The sequence below is a fragment of the Artibeus jamaicensis genome, unplaced genomic scaffold, assembly GCF_021234435.1.
Source record: "Artibeus jamaicensis isolate MK-2021 breed Jamaican fruit bat unplaced genomic scaffold, CSHL_Jam_final contig_327, whole genome shotgun sequence".
In the NCBI taxonomy this organism is placed as follows: Eukaryota; Metazoa; Chordata; class Mammalia; order Chiroptera; family Phyllostomidae; genus Artibeus; species Artibeus jamaicensis.
The window spans coordinates 6,561,365-6,584,425 of record NW_026521772.1 but is presented as its reverse complement, the minus strand read 5'-3'; the positions used below and the strand labels follow the sequence as shown (position 1 = coordinate 6,584,425).

The following is a 23,061-nucleotide window of genomic DNA, read 5'->3' as shown; positions in this document are numbered from 1 at the left end:
CGACTACTTCCTGAACCCCAAATACGCAATTCTTAATCACTGGGCCATTTACCACCAGAGGTCTAGAAGAACCAAATGTGAAGGCAGGTGGGCTTTGGGGAGTAAAATGGGCCACTGTGGTGTCAGAAATGTTGACGGAAGTCCTCAGAAATCTCAAAAAAGTCCTTGAAATTCTCAAAATGCTTGGAATGGCTTTCAGCTTCCGCCTAAATTTAAACAGGCATGAAACAGGACAATCTAAACTAAATTCACCTTCAGCCTTATTACAGATCAGATCATCGACGAGCAACTGACACAGGGTACAGGCTGAGGAAGTGAGTAACAGCCCTACACTCACTGCCCCGACTCGAAATCCAAAGCGGGAGGACTCAGCCCGGGACCTCCAGGCTGCAAGGCTAGAGTGCGAGGGAGGTCAGGTGACCCCCCAGCCTCCCTTCCCTGGAACCTTCCCAGGTTCCGGGGTTGCTTCCCAGTCTCATCCCCCTTCACACTGCTTGCTCTCCTCTCTGTTCAGTCTGTTTTCATGGAAAAATACCTGGCTCTATCCAGTTACACCTTAGCAGAAATTTAAACGTGTGTCACTACTCCCCCGGCATGTTTACTGCGGTAAGGCTTTTCTCTCTCGTAGAACAAAGGACGTCTAGGCACCTTGGGTCAAGTTGGGGTGGCCTTTTCTCAGTCTTCTAGCAGAAGGAGGGTGTGGAGAGTGGATCCTACATCGCTTCCCCCACCGAGGCTCCACACAAGTCTCGCCACCTCTGGTGGCAGGTGTGTGGCTGAAGGCTGGCCCCTCCTCACGGAGCTGAAAGCACTGCTGTGGGTGGGGGTGGGTTGTGACTTGGGAAGGCAGGAGGGGGTCGCTGCCCGCTCCAGAGCCTGGGACACAAACAGGCCTAGAAAGTGGAAACCCCAAGATCCCACCACGGTTCCTCCACACAACTCAGGTACCCTCTCATTCCACGGAGGAATGAGACCTCGAAATGCCAAGCAAAGGTTCAGAACGGGTCCCTCCACCTTCTTGCTAGCGACTCCGTCAATCTGCCTCTATCACTCTGCGGTGCAGAGGCCGGCCTGCTTCAGCCAAAGGGCGTAGTATGGTGGGCAAGGCTCATCTCCTTCGCTCAGCACCAGACAGGCCCTGGATGTTGCTGTGAAAGATCAGTGCTCCCTTCTCTCCGGGGCCCAGACCCTGTTTTTGCTTTCGACTCTCTTCCAGGGGCGTGTACGCAAAAACCTGAAGCGAATTCCACTTGTGAAAAACATACAGGCGAGATGGCAGATACTGGTATGAAATCGGGCGAGAAAAAGCATGGGAACCAAGTTCCTAAAACTCCCTTTCAGTTAATAATCAGAGGTTCGAGCCTTCTTGATAAAAAAAAAAAAAAAATCCAAACTTAGAAAACACTCATGCTTGGGTACCGCCTGCAAGCCTCTCCGAAGTCAGGCACCCTCCCCATCCCCTCTTCCGCCTGCCAAGTGAGCTCTTCCCTCGGTGCCTGGGCAGGGACAATGAACGACTGGTCCCACCAGTCCCCCAATTAGGCCGGGAGCCAGGGCAGCCCCAGGGGGAGCGCTGGGCTCTCGAGCGGCGGGGAGGCCCGGAGGGAGCCGAGCCCTGGCCGCTGGAGGAGAGGCCTGGTGTTCAAACATTCCCGGCAGATGAAGTCATCAGAGATACGGGTACTTGGCAGGCAGCTTCCGATGATGCAACTGCATTTTCCCCTCTCTGGTCCCCCAGAGCATAAAAAATTCAACAGGTACTGTTTAGAATTTAAGGTTATTTTCTTTGGCACTCAGGCAGCTTCCCTTATCGGCGTGGAGGAACCGTTTCCTGTGCCCCACTGAGGAAATCGGGCATCACTTCAGGGAAATGCCTGTCAGGGGCTCCAAGTGGGTCAGCTGTCATGGCAACCAGTGCCCAGCACGCCAGCTGGGGATGAAAACACCAGGCTGAAAGCCTGTCCTGACCGCTCTCTGGCTTTCTTCAAAGCCCTCCCGGCCTGGTAGCTCTTCCTTTGTCCCTGAAAAGAGGCAGTCAATTCCTCAAATAGGAAAAAACAGCCGCAGAAACTTCCTTTGGTGAGGCCATTGGAGACCGGAAGTGACCGGCAGCCCTCCCTGGCAGGGGGCAGATTAAGTAGCTGGGGGAGCAACACCTCCCAGCTCCCAGGAGGGCAGGCGCGGGCTGGGGGCGACTCCTGGCCTGCTGGATGGTGGCTGTTTGTGGTAAGCTTCCATTTGATGGAAGGAGGAGCCATTAGGCAGATACTCGGAGCAAATTCAGGTTCACAAGAAAACTCTTACAGTATTAGAGGAAACCCTGGAAAATTTCTTCACTTGTCCCAGTCCCAGTCCCTCACAGATAAAATGAGGGAGCAGGGCTAGGTGGTCTTGAAAAGCCCCTTTGCTCTAAAACTCTAGGGCTCTGTAATCAGCTATTGAATAACCTTGAGAATTCTACACCCACCACCAACTCCCCTGCACTTGCCCTTCAGAGAGAAGCCAAGGGCCCCTGTCGCTCAAGTGTGGGGAGAACACACCCTCAACAGGGCGGTTACAGAGTCAGAGTCTAGCTTTTTCCCTGCGACCAAACAGGCAGCCACTCACTGTCAGTTTCTGCTTCTTGCTTCTGAAACTGCTCCAGAAGATTCTGTGCTCTTCTCTCTGGGTCAGAGCCTGGCATCATCTGTTTGAGATAATCCAGCAGTTTCTGTAGGCAAGGGAAGTGAGGTGGCTCTCGGAAGTCCTCTGCGCATTGGTCCAGCCAGGCCCTGAGGATAGAGGCGATCGCACTGAAAAAGAGAAAGCAAGAGTCACTGCGCCCCGCTGGCTGAGGGGCGGGGTGCGCCGGGGCCCAGGGCCCGGCCTGGGCACAGTGCAGGGGAAGGCAGGCAGGTGGTCCGCAGGGGGTTCACCTAAAAGTTCCAGGCAGCGTCTATGGAATTAAAGCCCTTGAAAACAAGCGGACCACATTTTATTATTTTACGCAGCGGTTGAAGAGGAGAAAGATTGATAATTATTTTTTTAAAGGACTCTCATCTTTGGAAAAATCCACGTGGGACAGAAGAAGACATGCAGAAGGAGATTTAGTGAGCCTTGAAGCAACTTCAAAGCAGTCCGCACACAGGGAAACTGCCTGCAATTCTGGATTCTGGACTCGCTCCAATCAGAGACCACAAAACCCAGGGGCCTAGCATTTCAGGGCTTAACTGACTACAAATCCTGGGGATGAAGGGAAGTGCCCAGGTTCGGAAAAGATGAACGCACACATTGAATTTACAAAGATCACCAGGGTTTCAACGTAAGAACCAAGTGCGTCCTCTCAAAAAGATCCTTTTGCTCCTCCTACTACAAGAGAAGCTGACGTTTCAAGTGGGAGAAGTAGTGCGAATGGAGAAGTTCAGTTTTGAAAGGCAAAGGGGGACAACCCAGTCCGAGAACCCACTGTGAAGGTGACGGGGCCAAACAAGGTCGGGGGTGCTGTGTGTTCTCAGCTCTCTCGGGACATGGTGCTTAGAACCGGCCCGTGGGATGCTGTCTCCAGGTGAGAGGCAGCCCCTCACTCGGTGGAAGAGATAAAGAGCTGGCTGACACAAAGGGTCACGAGTTTTGAGTGCTTCGAAGTCAAAGAAGGCGGCAGAGCCGAGTCCGGCCCCTGCTGGGCTGTGGCCTGCGGAGAGCACAGCTCCTGACCTCGTCAACCGTCAGCACCCTGAGAGCCACGGCACGTTCACTGACGATGGCCAGAGAAGGTGGCAGGAACCGTGAGTTAGCCAGGACGCATTTTATTGACAGAGAGATGACGCTTCATGGTAGCTAATGACCTACGTGAACAAAATTTTTCAGCTGAGAAAAATTTTAAAAAAATTTTTAAGTTATTATCTAATTATACTTCAAACACTGCTTATTCTAATGAACAAACCTCAAAGAGGCTAAAAGGTATTACGACCCACAAGTGTGGACCTGTAGGCTGGGCTTTCACAGGTGCCTCTGAAGTTCCCATGTCCCAGTTTCACGCACTTATGGTCAAGGTCTGAATGTGATGGACGCCAACTTAATGATTGATTTTTGGAACTGAAGTCTGAACAGGAGAAACATAAATTTGCTAACTGTTTTCACTGGAATGGATACTACTGTTTCACTAAGGCGAATAGGAAGGCATTTGGAACTACACTATTCACGTATCCATAGCACAAACAGGTAGCATAAACCATCAAGTAAAAGCTGGAATTTCAAACCATAGAAGCAACTCAATGTTCTCCAAATTTTAGTCTGGATTAGATAAAAAGATAAACAAAAGTTTCATTCCTTTCCAGAATGCTAGGAGAAATTAATCTTGGCTCTGAGGTTAATTGAAAACATGAGTAAGATGAAATTCACGAACGTCTAGTCGGCGAACCGTCAGTATTTGACTCGCTGCTTATGTCATCTGTTGTGTATCAGTGTTTCTGTCCCCTCAAACCCTAACCCCCAAACTGAGGGTCTTCTGCTCTCTGATAGCTCACATACAGCATTGATTATTTCTCCTCTCCTCACAAAAACCAAACATCAGAAATTTAAAAAGAAAACGATGAAGAGGCATTCTAATGTTTCATTTTTATAAGGAATGAGACTTTCTCTATGAATAATTTCCCTCATTCCTGATGAGCAGTGAGCCTAGAGCCGTGGCAGGCACACAGGCGGGGTGATAGCGTAGAACAAAGAAAAGCTACAGTTCGCGTCCATTGTGTTGACTCTTGCAGAATGACCATGCTCTTCTCGAAAGACAGATGAATTACGTAGGACCACTACTCAGCTGATATTCCTTAGACATTTCAGTGAGAGCATGCTCTTCCAATGACACTGTTGGAAATATAGGTGTAGAGGGATAATAACCCACATCATGTGATAAAAATCAACAGCATCCACCTGAGAACGAGCCCAGCAGCCCAGTGACCCTAGTGACCCCTCAGAGCTTTGTAAGTGACCAAAACCCCGGACAGAAATCAAAATCGCAGGTAAAGACGTGTATAAACTAAATCAATATATCTCATACTCCTTTCCCCCCTGTTATTTTCAAGATTAGAAAACATTATTTATCGACAAAGGCAGATGTTACAAACGTGTGTAAACTGAAACAGCGAGATATCCACTCCCCCTTCTTCTGACTCTGTTCCCATGAACTTCGGTTAGCAGTCTGGAGTGAACCCGTTCAGACTTTTCTATGGAGATATATTTAAATAACCAACGTGGCTTTCCCCTACCGAACAGCACGGACGGTCACCTCTCTACTCTCTCCCTCTAGACCTTTCCATTTCTCAGGGCTACATGGTGTCACCACCTGGATGCACCGTAACTGATGTAAGTGTTCTTCCACTGGTGTGCAAGCATGTAAGCTACTTGTCAGTCCTCAATTACCAGCAACTACAAAACGTGTATCCTTGTTTGCATCTCTGGGCACTGGTGTGTTTCTACGGGGTGCATTACAAAGAACTTGACTCCTGGAAAGCTGCAGCCTCAGAAGTCTGCTTTGTAGAGGAACGTACTTAGTTCCAAATGGAGGGAAGTGCAAAATGTGTCCCCCTCATCTCCTGTTTGAAAACAGCTCTGGTGATCGACTCATTTTACCCTTCGGGACAATGCCACTCCCCCAGCTGAGCCTGAGAGGACTCTGGAAGTTCACTACAAACCCAGACATTGAATGAGCTAGAAAAAGCATTTTCGCACAGTAGAAAAATGAAGGGGAAGGAGGAAGAAGAAAGGAGAGAAGGGAGAGACATGCACGATCAGCACAACACAACACAAAGCAGACCCCTGCCCTCCTGCAGGCAGGCCGTTTTTCAGGATGCCCGGTGCAGGGAGGAGGAGGCTTTCTGGACAAGTGCCTGAAGCTCACAGTAGCCTCATGTGTGTCAGTCCTGAGAAGGACCTTCCCATTCTTAATAGACTAAGAAGCAGATAAAATGTGAATGTGTAAGATTTCGAAAAAGGAGAGCAACATCACACAGTCGCGAGAGAAACCACCAGGCTACTGGCCAGTGGCTTCTTCATCTCACCCTCTTGGTTCCGCTCCAAGATCCAACGTACACACGAACCAGATCTGGTTGGTTAGGAGGATATAATAAACTTTAACGCAGAAGGGAAATCCTGGGTTTGAGTCACAAACTTATGGGCAAGGCGTGACTGTTAAACCAGAGAGGCTGCCCAGCTCTGCACAAGAAGGAGAATGGAGCCTGGAAAAGGAGGGCTGACTCCCACCCCAGCAGGGCCCCTGTGAGCGAGCACACCCTCAACTCCACGATCTGGAGCAGAGACATAACAACGCCTGCCTCATCCACCTGGCACTGACCCAGTGTCATTTCCAGTTACGCAGTTATCATTAAGGACATGTTGAGGCATCCGGAGAGAAATCGGTCTTCAAACTACTTGCCATAAGCCACAAAAGGGAGGTACTGAAAAAAGGTAAAATGGCCCAGTGAAAATCAACCAGCACTCCAGGAAATCAACTCGAAGAATCGGCCACCTCCCCCAGAAAGAATGACGCAGACTGCCTACCCTGCCACAACTCACAGAGCTGCGGGCCTGCTGGAGGCAAACGGCCACTGAGGACAGACGCCCCCCCCCTGTCCCCACTGCACCCCCTCCCCAGGCATCCTGCTTAAGACGAAGCAACCCAGAGACACCAAACGGCAATACAAACTGCAGGACATGATTCCTAAGTGACTTGTGAAGACTCAAGAGGTAATTTCTGAAACCAGACAGAGAGATGAAGACTGGCACAGCCTACACTCGGGAAGGAGACAAGCCAGCGCACGACCTCCTTTTCCAAAGTGTGCGCTGGTGGCTTACAGAACAAACGCCTCTGTCCCCAGGGGAGGTGGACATCTGCGTGAGCGTGTTGGGTACGTGGCCAGGGGCAGGCAGGGGGCCAAACTTCAGAGCAGAAGGGATGACCGAGGCTGCTTTTTCTACCTCCAGCTTTCTTGGCAACATGCAAAGCTTTGTAGTCCATGAACCTTTTCCAACCTACTGCAGGTTGACGTGGGGGAAGGAAGACGTGCTCAGACATCAATGTGTGGAACTGGCTGAGATACTTCCTTCTAAGAAAACAGATCTCTGGCGGGGGGGGGGGGTTAACCTGCTCATTAAACTGATACTTACTGGGTGCCCTTTATCTTCCCTGTTCACAAAAACTATCTATTTGGCAACTGTCACGACAGGACTAGGGTCCCCTGGAAGGATTTACCTTTGGAAAGACCCAGTCTAGTCAGGGCTTCAGCGAGCACCTCCCTGAGGAAAGAATGTTAACACTGAGATGTTACGGGCAAGGAAGAGTTAGCAGGGTGAGGACTGGGGCAAGGGCTGAGCAAAGGCCCTGAGGTGAGAGAGAGAGCAAAACACTTTGAAGGGATATAAGGACCTGTTTAAAGAATAGAAAGAGAGGGGAAGTATGAATCACGATGAGATTGGCTACACTTATTTATTTCTTAGCCAAGCAGAAATCACACTTAGTGATACCTGGTTGGAGATAATAGATACATGACTTAGCTGAGAGGTGGAAGAAAACGGCACAAAACTTTTAGCCACACCCCGGACCTTCCATGTGGGGTAGGAAAGCTGAGGTGGGCATTGTGGCTGCTATTATGCTCAAACCACGGATTTTTAATGCAGACAGAGATTGTTTAGGTAAATGGATTAAATCATTAAAAATCCCATGAGTAGTACTCTAGAATTGATAAAACGTTTAATAAAAAAAAAAACTTCAGGTATGAAGTCACCTCTCCCATAATTTGTACGTATGTAACCTCCATGGCAAGAAGCAGGATTACAAAAGGAATCGCTCTGTCCACTCAGAGCTCTTTTCCCTCCCCTGAAATCTACTGAAGATAATAATTTGTTGTTACTCAATCATCAGCACAAGATAAGATGTGAAACTATTTTTCAAAGGCAGCAAAGTGTTTTTCTATTTCAGGGTACTCTCCAAGAATCTTTTCCCAATATTGACGATCTACGTGGGGGGCGGGCTTTGGAAGCAACGTGGCTGGTGACGCTGCCACGCCCTCAGGGTGGGAGCCAATGCGCTTTGTCCTTTAGGGAAAAAACAACAATATAGACCTTGACGGTGACTCTGAGCTGGACCTTCCACCTTGTTCTCCTACTCACGGTTTTCCAGTTTCAGGGAAGACTGACAGGCAGAGGCTGCCTCTGAGACCCCTGGCTGGACAGTTCTCTGATGAGAAAGGACAAAGGAGGGCACAGAGAATGTTTTTTTCTGAAGAAGCCCAGAATGGATGGAAACATATCACCTGAGTGTGTCAGGTCATCTTGTAATGCTTTCTTGTGCTTTCTGTTGTGCATTTTTGTCCAAGTGGTGAGTGGGGATTAGAAGACCAGGAGGGAAAGTGGAAGAGCCATTGAGAAGCCCAGGCAGATAAATGCCAGCAAAGCCAGAGTGAGAGCTAAGCTCCAGAAGGCAAGTACAGGGCACACAACCAGTGAGGGGCTGTGGAGCTGTTATGGAAGAGACCCAGCTCCTGGGCGAGGACGAGGAAGGAGAGGACTGTGACAGGAAGGACACCAGGAACACCAGTAAATAGGGTAGAAGGGCCGAGAGTAGGAGGAGGTGAGCCCGAAACCAGTTACCCAAAGTCAAGGGTGTTTGCACCTATCGTTCATTCCCAAACTACATGGGCAGGCCTGGCATCTGAAGGTAAATTTACAGAAATTCAAAAAATTACTGGGCAGACACTTAACCCCATATCACCAAACCGCAATACTCGTTGTATCAGTGACTGCATTCCATCAGAAAAAGAGAAAACTAACAGCGCTCCCAGGCGCCTGCTGTCATGAGAAGTACAGTCCCCGCTGCTGTTCCGTCTCTGGAGTCAGACTAGCTGAGTCCTGGTTCCGTGGCTTATTAGCTGTGCCCTAACCTCTTCATGCCTCAGCTTCTAATCTATAAAATGGGATAATAGCACATCCTCCTTATAGAGTTGTTGTAAAGCCTAAAAAAGACAATACATGTAAACTCTTTAGTCCCTAGGACATAGTGAGTACTCAAAAAATATCAGCCATATATATATATATATATATATATATATATATATATATATATATATGTTTTTATATATATATGTATATATATATATTTTTTTTAATTGCTCTCTGTGAGACTAGGACTAAAATCTAAAGGAACTACACACAAGCCCCACAATGTAGTTGATAAAAATTGTGTCCTACTGTGTAGTTAACGGTTCCGATGCTGCTATGCATGTACCCTGGAACTGAACAGCTCAATAAATGAATGGCAGGTGGGAGAAGCCAGTTTTCTCATTATTGGAGAGGGAATTTACAAATAAGCTAAAGGAGGAGGCTAGAATGATCCTTGTAGTAATAGATTAGAGTTGGAGACATCACTAAGAACTCATGGTTAACATAATACAGATCCTGATGATTATACACAGAAATATCTGTACTATAGGTATTTACATAAGTCGTATACACATATATTTCCGAGCCACGTCAGCTGAGACGGCCTAAAGTAAGTAGCACCCATTAGCAGTGAGCACGCCTAGTACCCAGGATCATGGTTTCTAATACCAGCTCCTAATAAAAAGAACCAGGTCTCCTTGAAGAATTGGCTGATTTTAGACCTGGGGTAAAAAATACACAAGATGAGACTAGAGTATATTGTGGTGCCATAAAGTAAGGGGGGACTCAAAAAAAAAAAGAAAAGAAAGGGAAAGAAAGAAAGAAACTCACGATGACAGGAGTGTGTCAAAGTGACACAGGAGTCAACCAAAAGGGCTCCTAACAGCCACAGGGGGTGCAGTCTGAGCCACAAAATAAATAGGGTAGTAATGTATTAGAACCCAAATGTAACATAAATGTTTGTGAGTCAACACCGATTTAAATAAATGACTAAATAAATTAATAAGTGGGGAAGACAAATCTCCCCTGCAAAAGTTTCCAAATAAATTAGACCCTTCACCCTAAAAGAGGGGGAACAAAACTCCCCACTCTTTAAATGTGGATCATGCATAGTGGCTTCCTTCCAAACAACGTAGTATGAAAAGGAAGGGAAAAAGATGTTTTCTGTGAAGAAATCTGGAGAACACCACTTCAGCTGGATGTTCAAGGCCAACATCAGTGGCCATAAACCACTCGGAGGGTCCCGTGACCATTGCAATCCTCAGGGGTATTGGGGATGATAATTTGACGTACGCCTGAAGGAACAGGAGAGCTGGAATGCTTGCAAAAAGCCACGTGGCACTCAACCAGGCTTTATTTCAGTGTTACATCAAAGTAGAACTTGTCTTTGAAACTCTAAAAAAAAATCATGCCGATAGCACGTGTGCTTGATATCACATGATTAGAATGGCGTTTTATCTGATATTCCTCTCAAAGCCTCATAAACTCTGTCTAGCAATGAGAAAAGTATCAGTCCAATTACGAGGAAAATCCTAATAAAGAAGCATCTTACAACGTGCCTGACCAGTACTGATCTAAACCATGGAGGTCATCGAAACCGAGAAAGTCTGAGAAACTGTCCCAGCTGAGGGAAGTCTAGGGAGACACGACAACTAAATGTCATGTGGTGTCCTAGGTGGGGTCGTGGGAGAGAAAAAAGCAATTAGGTAAAAGGTAAGGAAACTGACCAAGTGCGGACTGTAGTTAATAATGTATCAACATCGGTTCGTTTATTAAAATAAATGAACTATACTAACGTTAGAATAAAAGACGTGCTCCTTAACCTCTCCACGTCTCGGACTCCTCACCTGTAAAGTGGGACCATCAACACACAGAGGTGATATGGGACTATTAAAGGGTATAATGTACTCACTCACCACAATTGTTTTTCAGGGGCCTCAATAACTCTTTACTCTCCAATTCCGCACAGTCTGAGAGGGAAGTCTTAATGTTACGTATAGGGTTCTAATAAAAAACTTGCAGAGGCCTTCTCTAGTTGTCAGGATTAGAATGGAATGTCCATCGGTAAGGACAGACGCCAGGGGCACCGAGCACAGGAAGCAGGCACACGGACTGACGGACTGACGGCCTGACCGATCTGGGCTTGCTTCTTCTTTCTCACATCCTGCCACCATCTCCTTCCCCAGGAAACAAGCCCAACTTCCACTTTCCTAACAGCTGTTTGGAGGCCTTGCTCAGGGTGTTCATTCAAGAATAAAGCCAAAGACGATAACATAGAGTAAAGGAAATAGTCCCCAAATAAAAGAACTCCGAGTGCTAACAAGCTAAAATATTAGCCACAATAGTGATACTACAACCTAGTTCATGTACTTCTGTCTGCAGACCTATTACTGTGACAGAGACAGATGGGGAGAACCTTGAGCATCTGAGATGCCAATGTGCTTTTTCAAATGTCAGTCCTGAGCCCTGGCTGGTGTGGCTCAGTGGATTGAGCACAGGCCTGAGATCCCAAAAGTTACCAGTTCGATTCCCAGTCCGGGCACATTTCTGGGTTGTGGATCAGGTCCTCAGTTGGGGACATATGAGAACAACCAATCTCACACTTTGGCACGTTGATGCATCTCTCCCTCTCTCCCTCCCTTTTCCTCTTTCTAAAAGTACAGGCATGAGGGCAAAATGGTGAGAAACCCAGGTCTTGGAGTCAGCTGGACCTGAGTTCAAATACCAGACCCCTCTCTTAATCAGCTGCTTGATCTCCAAGTACATACCTTTGCTGAAGCCTGGGTTTATATACCGGTAGACTGAGGACAGTATCGCACAGCCCACCTCTGACAGTAAAAGGAGGTATGAGAGCCAGGCAGGATGCCTAGGACAGTGAGCGCAGCACAGACTGTTAGCCCGAGGTGGCAGCCAGCGTGGTGATGATGGTCATCGTTCTCCTCATCATCTAGGAGGCCACAGGGTGGAGCGAGTGACAGAGTCTGACTGTGAGGTCCGTTCGCCTGTCTACCATGTGGAAAACTCCAGGAGATTCTCGGGGAACTGGTGTTTCTTCTTTCTGTATCAATGCTGTTACACTCCCTCCTTAATTGTGAGAAAAGCAGTTTCTGCTTGGAAGCCTGCTCTCTTCCCTTAAAGGCGCAGTGTTGATCAAAGATTTCCATGACTTTTAAAACTATCATTTCTATTTTTCTTTCTCCTGTATGGATATTTTAAAGACAAGACCAAGTTCTTTAACATAGCGTGTTACTTCTCCATTTCTTCTTTTGTTTTTGTAAACTTAGACTTTTTAAAAATATTCTTTCCACATTATAGCCTTTAATTCCCTAAATATGGAGTTTCACATCTCATTTTTGTTCTGTTCTTCAACCCTCTTTTTTCCCCTCATTTTTGTTACAACTACTCAGATTAATTTCAATTGCTTTCTTAGAGTACTTGAATTTGCTGGAGTGAATGAATATTGGCTGCAAACTCTCTGGGAAGACTTTTAAATGGTTTCCACTGTAAAGTTCCCCAGGCATTATAGAATCACGGCCAACTCTCTGGAACCCACCTCCCTTTTCTTTAAAGTCTCAGATGACGACCATGTACACGATTCTCTACCAGTGACTGGAACCTGGTGTCCCTGTTCGCCGCCGGTGGGAAAAGGTTACAGGAATGACACTGACGTCACTGAGCCTGGGCGTGTGGAGATGAAAGCGGGACGGTCCCCACAGTCCAAGGCCCTGCGGAGGTAAACACTGAGAAAACAAGACCAGGCTGTCCAGAGGCAAGCAAGGAACGTCAAAGAAAACAAAGCAGAAGCAGCTTCCACCTTACGGTGGTCGTCAAAGAAAAAAGTGTCATTTCCTGGGGAGTTTCAGACCTCTCTAAGTCAAGTCACGTGTACAGACATTCTGATCTCGGCTCCGTTTAGGAGCGTGGCGATTGGTGGTGACCCGGCTCCACGTGGAGAGCGTCCCTTCTTCACCTTCTCTTCGTTTCTGAATTCAATGACGGTGACAAGTCAGCACTAGGGAAAGCTTCTTTTTCCCAGCTGGCTGATTTTATTATGCTTTTTCATATTTTTTAAATATGTTCGCTGATTTTAGAGAGGAAGGAAGAGAGAGGGAGGGAGAGACAGCGATGTGAGAGAGAAGCAGCGACCGATTGCCTCCATATGCACCCGACTGGAGATCGAACCCATGACCTAAGTATGCGCCCTGACCCGGAATCGGTTTGTTATCCTGAATAGACAGCATTTTATCGTGTGAAAACATGAGCAGGAAGGAGGAAAAGGGTACAGGTAGAATGCACATGGGCAGAGATGTTTATTTCTGTCACAGGAAGTAAGTTTCCCGATTTTCCAATCCTGGCAACTTTAGGGATTGTGGAAATAAACACCGTAGGCCAGTCTAAAGCACTAACACCAGAAATCACTGGGTGGCAAAGATTCCAATGTCTAGAAGCCTTGGGAGTTGGATTCCTTGCAATGGAAGGAATTCTTGTTTCAGCCAGATAACTTTAAAGGTTCCCTAGATTGCATGAAGCCGGCACTGGGCATGCGCAGGGCTGGAGCTACAGGTGGAGGTCAGGGCACCAGCTGATTCTTTCTGAAGTGCGTGAAGCACACTAGTCACTTGTGGTCCAAGGCATCGGAAATCAATCTTGCATCCTGACTTGTTCCATCTGTATTTCCTCTCTTTCTTTCTTTTAAGTTCTCTTATCCTCCGTGAGGTTGATTAGATCCATATTTAGAAATACAGGAAAGACTGCCATCTTGGGACCTAGGGACCTGTATAAAATGTAAGCCTTGCTCTATGCTTTACAGCAAAAACCGAAAACCAAACAGCCCCTGAGCATTTTTCTGTTCGTGGTTAAACCCCACAGTGATTCCCCATCCCTAACACTCGCCCAAACCAAAGGCAACTGCCCTCAAACAGGATGTTTACTTCTTCCTGCCGTCTGTTTCCCACCTGAAATCACAAGAAGACAGATTCCCAGCAAAGGAAAACAATGGGCATTTTGCCGCTCCTTGTCTTACCCACAATGCAACGCTTCAGCTCGGCTCTTTGTTAAGGACCATAGTGCACAGTTGTGGGGTCACCAACCATAACGAGCGAATCAAAGACGCTGTGTATTTATTTATCTGTCCTCCTATTTTATCAAAGCTGGTTGGATACACAGCCTTTCCACCAAAGAAAAGCAGTGAAGGGTGCTTCTCAAAAAGTCAATGTAATATCTCTGTTTCTGATACTCATTTTCATTGGTAAAAAGATAAAGAGAAAGCTAAATAAATGTTATCCTATGTAGACACCATTCAACTTGAAAGGGCCTCAGAACCCACATATTCCAAGCACTCATTTTTCAGGTAAAAAACTGAAATGGAGAGGTAAAGTGACTGGGTCGCAGGGCTGGGGACAGAGTGATTACGGGAGATCTTGAACCCCAAGTCCTCCAGGCCCCCCCCCGGCCAGTCACCTTCCACCTTCTCATGGTAGGTTCCTGGGCCACCTCCGCACTGGACTCTCCTAATTACAAGAAGGGACATGAATAAATACATTGCCAGACACGCACCATCCTGTTCTTACACACAGTCAGAGTCATGGAGACGAGGATGCAGCCTCATCTGCACACCGCAGGGTTTCTTCCCTGGGTGCTGGGGACCTTTCGGATCAGGTCATTCTCTGCTGCGGGGAGGGTCCAGCTCGTACGTTGTAGGATGACACAGCGATCCTGGCCTCTGCCCACTGGATGCCAAAAACACCCCCACACCGAGTTGAAACCAAAATTTCTCCAGCTGTTGCCAAATGTGTCCTGAGGGCAAAACACCCCGTTGAGAACCACGCCGTCACCACGCCCGCTCCACATTTACCGGCCCCCAGGAAGGCGTCCATCGTCAGGCGCCAGAACGCCAGGCCTTCCACTCCCTTGTCGCCTATGGAGCAGAGTCGGGGCTCCTCTGACGTCCCCTCGGGGGACAAAGCAGGGGCGCCATTTAGTCACAAAAAGGATCAGGACAGGGGCGCATTTAGAGAGAGAGCGAAAAGCCAGTGGTGAAGTGAGACAAAACGTAACAAAAGGAGAGCGGGGAGCAGTGAGGGACACAGCAGAGAGGGGACTGGAAGGAAGAAAGAGGTCAGCAGACGGAGGGGCCAGCCTCCCGGGATTTGTAGGGCACAGCAGCCCACGATGAGATAAAACGGCATGTTTTCATCAGGCAGGATTTTCTTAAAAGGCAACTCAGTCTGAGAAAAAGGGTCAAGAACTTTCTACCAATTCACTGTGAGGCCTCGGGAAAGGACCATTGTCCCCAGATGATGGACTCCTGGGGCAGTTCTGTGTGAAGCTCTTTGTTAAGGCCTGGCGTGCTTAAGACCGTAAAGCCCTTTAAAACAGCTTATCCTGGAGTTCCACCCACGTTACGGCTCCTGGGGTACAATGACTCTGAATGAAGTTCTATAATAACAGGCCTTGGAAATAACACGGCTCTTCCCATCCAGGGTACAAATCAATTTTCCTTAACTACTACTTCCCAGAACCCTAGTTCATCTCAAACACCCCCCAGGGAACAGAAAAGCTCTGGATATTTTTCACTGGTACACTCCTTGGAGTGTGCAGGTGGCTAGTTGAATGGAAGCTCCAGACTTGACCTGATTCCAAAACACGTGGATAACAACACGCGTATTTCTGAATCGGGTCAAGGTAACATTTAACAAGCTGGCCTCTCAACGCTCACAGTGGTACCTCCTCTCCCACATAGGCTTAAAAAGATGCATTAGCACAAGGCTCTTTTTAAAAAGTCTCATTGTCGTTAGTTTTCATGGACAAACCAAATTAACAACGACAGCAACAAAACCCCTCTAACCCTGTGACTGGGAACTTTAAAGGGCGTAGGAGTCACTTGGGGATATTGTGAAAAGGCAGATTCTAATCTGGTCTGTGGCAGGGCCTGACGCTCTGCATCTCTAACAACTCCCGGGCAGTGCTCAAACAGCTGGTCTGTGAACCACGCTTTGAATGAGAAGGTGATATATCTAATCCATTCTCCAGAATCATCTATCTCATATTCTCAAACTCAGGCCAAGCGTTCGGGAGTCGACTGTCCATTGCCTGCCTATCAGGGAAAGTCCAAATTCTCTCGGGAGAAATTAAAGCCCTCCGTGCTATAGCCCGGATCTGGCTTCAGCTCCACCCACTCCGTTCACCCCACGCTGTGTAGTGTGAAGCGGCCATACCAGTTCTGTGTTGTCCCCTGAAAGGTCATGGACACTGCATGTCCCTGGTTTGGTCCCACTGTTTCCTCGGCCTGCATGGCTCTACCACCCAAATCTTCACACACGCACCTCATGGGACCTGCCTCAAATGTCACCTCCAAGGAGCCTCCTCCCCCAGGCTCTCCAGGAAAAAAGCATGGGTTCTACTCACCACACTTTGCACTTGGCATTCAACCGTCTACACTGGTGTGTCTGGATTTCTGGAAAGTTACAGCCCATCCAAGAAAAGACAAAACTACCCGGGGCCTATTTGGGAGTTGAAAAGACAGTTTCTAACCTTCACATGCCTGGGTTCAGGAGAAAAGGTCCATCGGTCAATCCTCTGAGTTAAAAACTCCGTAGATTCCTTCCTGCACTTTGGCCCCCAAATGAGCCTTTACCGCCAGTGTCCTCGGCACTCTGACACCCATCCCATCCACACAGGAACAGCACTGCCACAGCACTGGCCCCACCCCACATCACGGAGTTTCCCTGAGTGTCTCCAAGATCGTTCTCAGCAACATAAACTATCTTTCACTGTAAAAAACAAACACACAATGAACACCCCCTGCACCCAGACCATTCTCCATCCTATTTCTCTGTTCCCCTTTACAGCAAAAGGAGCCCCCAAAGTTGTCAAAGTCGCCATCCCTACTTCCTCCCTTTCCATCCTCGCTTAACCCACCTCTGCAAAGGGTCCAAGAGTTGCAAATGCAATGGGGAACTTCCCAGACTCCTCTGGCTGGATCTCTGGGCGGCAGCAGCCCTAGCTGGTCACTCCTCACCCGTGAAACCCCCTCTTTGCTTGTCTCCTTGAACACGCCTTCTTTTTTCTCCTGCCTGCCTGCCGCTCTGCTGCTGGACCCTCTCCTTTCCTAACTCCAAACACTGGAGAGAAGCAAAGCTCTGATTCAGCACTGTCGGGTCAGAAAGCCCTGTCCCACCGCCCTACCTGAATCTAACAGCCCATCTACTTCTTGGCACCTCTCTCCTCTCTATCTACCTTTCGTCCCCAGGAGGTCACATCCAGTCCCGCAGCTTTGAATACCACGGATAAACTAAAGTGTGGACCTCCAGTCCCGACTTCCCCCTGAAATCTAAGATCAACTGATGACCTCAAAATTGACACACTGAAGACTAAGTTACTGACACGCAGTCTCCAGCGACCTGTTCCCGCCCACCCGTGCGTCTTGTCCCGTGACGCTGCCGTTCCGTCCTACAACTGTTCCTATGCCCGTGCGCCCCATCAGCTCAGTCTGTTGGCAACACCTGCAACGCTCTGCAGAAGCCGAGTTCCTCTACAGAACCCTCGAGTCCACCCACGCTCTTCCTTTGCCTGGATCCTCTGAAGGGGCCTAACCAGGCTGCTTGCTGGCACTCTTGCCCCCACTGCCATGGCCAGAGCCAGCATAAGCCTTTAAAAATATCAGTCAGGTCTAGCACTAGTCTTCACAAAACTTTCTAAATGCTCCCCTTCCTCCGAATCAAATTCAAAGTGCTACCCAAGGCCTTTGAGTCCCCACGTGGGCTGGGACCCCCACCACCTTACAAATCTTATCCCCTATCAACTGCTAATTCACTCGCCCTGCTCGCCCCTCAACCCCTCCCTGCTGCTCCTGCCTCACGGCCTTTCCCGAATTCTCTTTGCCCTGGGTATGCATTAAGCCTAGGCGGGTGTCTGAACCGACGTCACCAGATCAGAAGGCTCGGTCCTGGTACCCCGTGTGAATCCAGCTCTCCCCCAGGATCCAGCCCCTTAACCCACCTCATCCTTTCTGCTGTGGGCTCTGTCTCTCTGCTAAAATATTGGCTTTGTAAGAGCTGGGACTTACTTATTTTGTCCATGGCTGTAACCCTTAACACAGGACCTGGCAAACAGTAGGCGCTCAATACATTTTTACTGGATGAATAAATGAGTATCATTAGACAATCAAAAAATAATTCCATGTGCTTATACATTATGGGAAAACACGGCAAAATTGCAAAGGAATAAAGCTCCACTAAACCACACTCCTCCGAGAGAAAAGTCTTGCCCCAGAGCTCGCGACGCAGCGAGAAGACATACTCACTTCCTGATCACCGTCTTGGACTCGGATGAGCTCTGGCCTCTGTCTTCTTCCCAGCTGGGGCTCGCCAGGTCCCCGTACCTTCACAGACAAAACCAACGACAACCAGTCAGCGGAGCTGCCAAGCAACTCCACGCAGGCTCAAAATAACAGTTACTCTTTGCAGGAGTAAGTCAGGAAAGAAATGCTTGTGAAATCGCATCCAAAATGATACTGCATCATCGAGATTTACTAAGTGGGTACATTGGTGTATTCTAGACAGAAAATGACAATAAATTGCCCTACTTAAAACTTTCTCTTAATATTTAACATTTCTTTGAATTTTTAACAAATGAAATTAGACTTTTCCTCTTGGCAGAAGGATCGGCTATTTCACGATCCTTGATGAACTCTCCAGCCTGCAGCCCGATGCCCCACGGCCCTGCCGTGTCTATCAGAATGGCTTTCACTCTGTGTCACACATGCGCACAAAACAACTCCGCACTGCGCCTCGGCTGGGGTCTCTTCCAGGGTGAGTCCTGCTGGAAAAGGGTTATGGAGATAAGCCTGGACCCTTGGGTCATGGCTGAGATAGAAACCAGGACTATAAAACAGAGCTGCTGTGGTGTCTCCCTCCCTGGAGCGGCTGTGGGCACACAGAGGCTGGGCTCACGGAGACACGGCAGCTGGCGGCCCAGCACCGGGGCCAGGGTTCCAGGAAGCGACAGGTGCTTAAATGTCTGCATCCGGCTCACGACACAACTCAAAATCTACTAAATAATCGGTCCGCCCCTGATGACATTGTTAGCTGTTCTTCCAACGCTGTATGTGAGCCAGCCTGTTTCATACAACTGTATTATATTTTATTTGGTTCAGAATGGACATTTAGTTAATTGACTTCTTCGGGAATCTTTACATCAACTTGTAATCCTTAGATTATTTCTCTAGTTTATGTTCCCATCAATGAAGCTCAGAGATTCCTTGAAGTTTCCCAAGCTGGCAGTCTGTGCCAAAGTTTTGATAACAGAAATTCTATAATTGGTGCATTTACCATTTTAAAGGGCATACTTTTATCTTTGACTGGTGGGATTAAAGGCCTCACAACCCTGATGGTTCCTGGTTCCTAGGATTTAAAATCTTTTAAAAATAAAAGTCCACCACCTAGTTTGACCAAATGCCAGCCCGTCTGGTCTCCCTATCACACTATCCTGGTAGGCTCAGTGTGTGCCTTAGGCATTAGTCCGCCCCCCCCCACCCCCGCACACAATCCACCTGCTCTCTTTTCAAGCTCATCAGCCTCGTGGACTTCTTGGCCGCCTGAAAATACTTTCCACGGCCTCCGCCCTCCCTGGTCTTCTTCATTCTGCCCTGCACCTGCTGTTTTGAGGGCTTCCAGGGCTGCCCTTTGCTTTTCCTGAGACAACAGCTCCATCAGATGACGATTTACTCAAGCCCATGTGAGCAAGGCAGGGATGGGAAATGGGACTCCAGGAAAATAAACAGAGTGGAATTTCTGGCTCCCCGCTTGGCCACCCTCATAGTGGACAAGCCCTCCTGTTCTCTCGCAGTCGGCTTGGTGGTTGGCATTAGTCGGAAAGGCCAGGGTGCATGCTGTGAAGAGTGGGCTCTTGGGGCCACCGTACCCCCCATCTGTGTGGCCAGAGCGATCCTCACACTCTTCCTGTCCATCTTCCATGGCTAAACATGGGACTTAACCTTTGCTTTGGTCATGTGCTGGGTTAGTCCATTAACCACCTCTCTGCTGATTCTGGAAATATTCCTTCTCTTCTCTTCCAACTGGGAGCCATGAGAGAGAGGAACAGAAAGGGGAGCCCCTTACAAGGAAAAGACGCACATTTTACCGTCCCAGTGACTTTTCTCTTCAGAGGTGTTTGGACTAAAATCTTCTTATCTCCCTACTCCTTGTCTTCACCTTAGCTTCTCAAATGCTGTGGCCCTTTCCCTGTGTTTGCCAGACTCGGAGCTGAGACATTGGCTGGGTGGCACCAACCCCTACCCCGTCCTCTCCCACAGTGACGAGCCACAGGAGCAGCCAGCCGTGCCGAGAAGGACGGAGCAACCTGCCCTGGTGAGCAAAGTTCTCTCTCACGGATGACGCCAGTGCCATTTTCTCAGAAACTGAGCTGACAAGATCACACAGCTGTCCCTCCCAGCCATCAGAGTGTCCCAGGTTCACAGCCAGGAGCACGCTGATTGACTGATAAGAATTTGGAGACCAGTAGAACCATTAACAATGCCTCATGTGTGGCAGAGGTCCGCATGGTCCAGGTGCTTGGGCTTGGAGTTTGCAGACACTCCTAGCCCTTCACCCGATATGCGGGGAAACCCGTTGATGGTGCTCTTATAGCATGTCCCGGATCTAAACACCTCTCATCACTTCCACCCTGGCTCAACCTACCGCATCTTTGACCTACAGCAATGCAACGGCCATCTAACTAGTCCGCTGGCCTCTGTGCACTGGTCACAGGATGCTACTCAATGTCAATCAGCTCATGTCACTGCTCACTTCAAAACCTCCCAGGGCCCCTACCTCACTAGAGAAAAGGCCAACATCTTCCCTGTTTCACAAGGCCCTGAGCAGCCTGCTCCTGACACCTCTGACCCTGCTCCTGCACTCAGCTTCCCTGCTTCCTTGCTGCTCCGCCCACACCCCAGGCATCCTCAGCCTCAGAATCCTGCACTCCCCACTGCCTCTTCCCACACCTGGGCCAATGGCACACTCGTCTGTCAGCTCTTTCCGGTCTTTGTTCCAATGTCAGTTTGTCAATGAGGCCTTCTCAGACCACCCTACTGAAAACACGAACCGACTCTAACACCACTGTCTTTAACACCTTCTAATACACTGTGTGATTCATTTACTGACTGCGGGGATTGTCCATTGGAACATAAACTCTGTAAGAGGAGGGTTTTGTCTCTTCTGCTCACTGCTCTTTAGAACTTAAAACAGGCCCCCAACAGGCATGTAGATGGCTATTTGTTGGGGTCAGTGAGTGGTTTAGTGGGGTTCCCTAAGCAGACATGAACGTGGACCTCCTGACAACTAGGTTCTGCGAGGCACCATCTGCACAAACAGGGGGCGGAACCTGTGTGTGCCTTCATTTCTAAAGGTTTGGGAGCATAAGAATGCTTTAGGATAGCTGCAGCCCTTCCAAAAATCTATAACTAAAGTGCAAAAGAAATAAAGTTTTAAGATTCTTATTTAAGCTAAGATCTTGAAAGTGCAAGCCGTGTGAAAATGCAAAAAAAATGTATATACAATTTTACAAAAGAGACCTTGAGAAGTGAGATAAAATTAAAGCGTCTGTATCCCTCTGGAGTTTAATGGACTGGGGATTACCTGCCCCTGAACTTTTACCATGAAGGAGAATTAACGCTTTACAGTGAAGAAGCTAGACCAGCTCTGGAATCGAGAACCCTTTAATGTTCAAATGAGGGTATCTGAGAGTCAGTGTTCCTAGATTAAGAGTATTCCTTTGATGTTTCCTGGACCCTCTCACAGCTTCCCATCAAAAACCAAAGTCAAGTTCAATTCCTTTACTCCGTGGGCGTAAATAAAGGGTGTGTGCACGTGTGTAATTAATGGCAGTAGGATAGCTACAGACGGACCTGTCAACAGCGTCACCTCCAATTTCTGCAAAGCCTCCCGAGGATTTGAGATCAAAGCCCCACCCTCTTAAGAAGGCTGACGGATGAGAAGCCGCCCTTCTTCAAATGGTAAGACACATTAAAGCACAAGCTGTCAGAATGACTTTGGACATGGCTGTCTCTGTATCACGAGGCACGAGACGGACTTGCAAACACCCTCTAAAGTGCAGCCTTGAGCAATGATTTACCGCAGCCTAAAAATTACTAGAAAAGGAAAAAACCAACATAATGGTGCACTGGTTGCTAATATTTAAACAGGAAACAGGTTTTCCAGCGGGGATGGATGTATTGTTTAGGGTCCGCCTGGGCAGATGAATTGTTTAATACGTGTTTGAAGGCAGGATGAGGGATGCTGCTGGTAGTTCAAAGAAACCCTGAGACACAACTGTGGCCGGGGATGGTCTTTCTGGCAGGGGCCTTTGCAGACTTTGCCCCCAGACAGAGCCGGCCCAGTGACGCCAGACCAGGGTGGGGGAAGAAGTCCCAAAGAACCTTCCAGGCTCCACCTGATTCTGCAGGTCACCCAATAGTAACAGCAGTTAAAAATTATCAAGAGCTTATTATATACCAGGCACCATGCTGAGTAAGCATTTCATATGATTTTATTTGTTCAGTTTTCAGAGTAATCCTATAGGATGATGACTCTTACTCCAATTTCACAGATGATCAAAAGGAGGCCCTTGAAAACCCAGCTCATCGGTGGAGCAGGAACTTGAACCCTCATAGACTTACCAGCCTCTGAGCCACTGCCCTACCGTACAAGCTGTAGTTATTTTCTTTATTTATTCTATGTCTCCCCTGCTCCCAGCTTCTACATTCTTCGAGGTTAGAAACATTGAGCTTTTTTTCATTCATTCACTCAGTTGTTTATTCTTTCACTCATTTCGTCCTCATCATTTAATGAATGGTTCCTAAGACCCGTGTCCAGGTACTAGTCTGGGCAATGGGATGCAGCAGTGAGCAAAGGAAAGCCCCTGTGTTCAAGGAGTGTATCCTGCAGGGGAGGGAGATATACAATAAACTCGTAATTATTTGATAAATACTAAGTCGGAGAGTAAACAGTGCAAAGGAGAAAGAGAAAGCTGGTGTGACTGGTGTGCTTGGAGGCTGGGAGAGGTTACTCCATGAGTACTCAGGGAAGGTCCGATGTGGAGGAAACAATGAAGTGGAATGCTTCAGGGGGCGGGGGAGGTTGTAGAACTCTC

The 23,061-nt window shown here is 48.2% G+C and overlaps 1 protein-coding gene across 4 annotated transcripts in view; it reads right to left on the bottom strand.

Annotated features, from left to right (window-relative positions):
• RGL1 (ral guanine nucleotide dissociation stimulator like 1) overlaps positions 1-23,061 on the bottom strand; it is a 218,595-nt gene that overhangs the window by 40,241 nt on the left and 155,293 nt on the right. For 3 of the 4 annotated variants that reach the window (XM_037145679.2, XM_037145683.2, XM_037145682.2), the window contains 2 exons: positions 18,215-18,292; positions 2,608-2,792 (listed from right to left, as the gene is read on the bottom strand). In XM_037145679.2, coding sequence (XP_037001574.2) covers positions 2,608-2,792; positions 18,215-18,292 — 263 coding nt within the window. The remainder of the gene's footprint in view (positions 1-2,607; positions 2,793-18,214; positions 18,293-23,061) is intronic. The other variant, XM_037145680.2, reaches the window with a different exon arrangement.